The sequence below is a fragment of the Saprolegnia diclina genome (assembly GCF_000281045.1).
Source record: "Saprolegnia diclina VS20 unplaced genomic scaffold supercont1.74, whole genome shotgun sequence".
Lineage (NCBI taxonomy): Eukaryota > Oomycota > Saprolegniomycetes > Saprolegniales > Saprolegniaceae > Saprolegnia > Saprolegnia diclina.
This window is the reverse complement of record NW_008246141.1, coordinates 269,286-272,299: the sequence shown is the minus strand read 5'-3', so window position 1 is coordinate 272,299 and position 3,014 is coordinate 269,286. Positions and strand designations below refer to the sequence as shown.

Here is a 3,014-nt window from a genome sequence, read left to right as displayed (position 1 = left end):
CACAGACTGCAAGTCGACGGTGGATCCATCGGGCGCTGTCTCGAGAAACGTGTTAAGGACATCGGCGATGAACGTTTGGTATCCAGACACATTGTAGTACGGCCAGAGAAGATCGTTGGCGAGCGGTGGTTGCAGCAACCGTAGGTAGTAGATGCTACCTGCCAGTGTCGCACAGAGCCAAAGTGCACCCAAGATGAACCATCCGAGCCGCGGTGGGTCACCGCGAGGGTCTATCATCGGCTGGACGCGCATGAGCTGCCTTTTGTGAAACCAATCGGTTACGCCTCTGGCGTTTCGACCTGCCCCACGATATACCGAAAACAGTCGCATACACGAGACCCAACGACATCATTTTGCTAATACCAGATTGCTACCGAGGACTCCAACCAGCGGTTTGAGGCGACTATCGAAAGCAAGAAACACCACTTGAACGTTGTTGTCGTTGAAACAAAAAACGCACTACGAATGCTGCTTGCCGTGCGAAACCGATGTTAAATGTGGCTGGAAACCGATGTTAAATGTGGCAAGAAAGGGGGGGCGCGTGGAAAATACGACGACTCAAGCCTGGCTTCGCCTCACGATAGTTTGGAGATGGCCCACCTCGAGCTTGTGGACGCACCACGTCTTGACGTCAACGACGACCCACTGATTTTGATACCAAACGCTCAGCAGCCCATTCAGAACTGCCGACGCACGGTCCAAAAAGTACGTTCCATCCTCATCCATCCAGCCGTCGTGACTAAAGAGGCACTTGGCTCCGCCACAGAGCAGCATCGACGAGCTCACATTTGGATGCGGCCGCTTCCAGAGACGGCGCACCAGACCAAAACAGACGCCATTGCAGACAATCACCAAACTCACCAGAGGCAGAAGTCGCTCCAATGATCCAATCACGACACTGCCTGCCACACACACCACTTGGTAGTCCAATGTAGCAATCTCATAACTAGGTGATACTGTTTTTGATGGTGGCTTGGACCGGGCGATGTTCCGTAGTCGCATTGTAGTGTTATCACTTCACGGACACGGGCAATCAGTCCAAGAGGAGGATCCACCGTGGAATGTGAAGGTGGCTTTAGTAGCGGCTGCAGTACCAGCGAGTTGTTGGCTCGGCTCACATCCGAGGCAATCTGCATGACACTAATATTGAGCGCAGCGACGGCTGCAGTTGTGTTCTGCAGCAGAATCGAGTAACGACTGCAAATTGGAGAACGTGGCGGGCTGTCTCTCTCGTTATATTTGACATCACAGGTCAGAGCCATTGCGGCCTCACTTCAATTTGACCACCCGACTGCGCACATCCCGTGCGCCTTTGTCCGGCCCATCCCTCTTCCTCGTCCTCTCTCCTCGACTATGTGCTTCACTAGCCTAGCTGCTAGTTTGTTGGTAGTACGTGTGCAGGCCGGTTGAATCCACGGGCCGTGCCAAGATCGACAAGGCGATGCTCCCTACCATGGCTCGCTGCGCTGCCTACAAGGCCCCCGAGTAACGGCTTGATAGGTAACGTTCCAACTGCTACCGACGCAACTCGCACCAAGTCCAGCCTCCGAACCCACGACGATGCGCGTGCAACCAGCACCACCTCACGAGCTGCGGTCCCGCCACCAACGCGCGTCGATGCTTTTGGGCATGACGTGGCTCTGCATGACGCTGGCCGGAAGCGTCTACTACCTCTTTTTGCTACAGCCGCCGCTTGCCAACAACCTCCTTTGGCCTCACTTCAATGCGTCCGGGTACCAAGCCTTCCTGATTGACATTCTAAACGCACTTCTCGAGACGGCGCCAGATGGCTCGACTGTCGACTTGCACTTGGTGATGCTCGAGGCGCGCTACAGCAGTCTGCTGGCTACAGCAGTTGTACATCCAACATACGCGATGGCGCTGGCCTCGGCCAAGCTAACGACGCTACCGGGTGCCATCGCGCGCCTCCGCAACACGTCGGTTGACGATAATTTGATGGCGCAGCCGACGCAGTACTGCTGGGTTGACTTTAACAAGGCGTTTGAGCTCGCGCATACGGCGGCTCGTCAGCAGCGCTGCCTCGCTCAGTACGCTGCCAACGGCGCCGTGTACCTCGAGTCTGTCTTGCGCAACACGGACCGTCATGCTTTTGCGGCCGCGTACCATACTCCTGGTAGTAACTACGAAATTGCGATTCTGCGTGGTCTGGAAGGGACGGTCGCGGGCGTTGAATGGCTTGATGCCATCGCATCGGTTGCGACCAGTGTCGACGAAGAAGTGGCATATTGGCAGCGCCATGGCATTGGCGCGTTTCGCTACCAGTGGCACAACCTCTTTCTGCCGGGTCTTGTCGAGACAGTGACGCTCCGCAATGTGTTTGGTCTGGAGACGAGTGTCATCTTGAAAAGCACCGTCGAGAGCCAGGGCCCTTGGACAACCGTCGTCTTTAGCCCTCCCTTTGTCCTGGATCTGCTATTTGCCGGCCACTGCAACGCGAGTCTTATTCGTGGTACACCGGACGATATCCTCAATACATGGTGCGATGGCCAATCCCCGAGGCCGTTCGAATCCTTTATTGGTCTCAGCCCGTACGAGCGCCACATCGGTGTCGTTCGTGATACGCTGGGACCGTTTCTAGCGATCGATCTGTACATCGTGCCGGTGCTGTCGCCCGTCGGCGCTTTGGCAACCGACCTTATCTCTGCGTTTCACGACACCTTGAATGCATCGTCCGCAGCTTTGTACTCGGCACTTGACGGTGCTTTGGTGGTGACGCCCGTGCCGCCTGCGTGGCCAAGTAACCTCTTGGTTTATGGCGGCAGCCCTTTCTGCACGTATCTCGAGCCTCAAACGTATGTGCAGGCGCCGTTCACATCGACCGACGACTGCACCCGATCGTCGCAGTGGACCGTCCGCATACCGCGGCGCTCTTTGGTTCTTGCTCTGGCACTGGTCAACGACTCGATTGACGTTATTTGTGCACAGCAGTCTCTTACTAGTACAATCTGTGCCAAGACGCTGCTTGCTGCAAAAGAGCTCGCTCCTCGAGGCCA

General features: G+C 56.1%; 1 protein-coding gene across 1 annotated transcript; it reads left to right on the top strand.

Moving 5' to 3' along the window:
- Positions 1 to 1,509: 1,509 nt before the first annotated feature.
- On the top strand, positions 1,510 to 2,930 carry SDRG_14579 (hypothetical protein; the record flags this gene model as incomplete). Its single annotated transcript, XM_008620717.1, has 2 exons — positions 1,510 to 2,758; positions 2,824 to 2,930. Exons 1-2 carry the CDS (start codon positions 1,561 to 1,563, stop codon positions 2,928 to 2,930), a joined length of 1,305 nt encoding a protein of 434 aa, XP_008618939.1. The 5' UTR covers positions 1,510 to 1,560.
- Between the last annotated feature and the right edge of the window lie 84 nt (positions 2,931 to 3,014).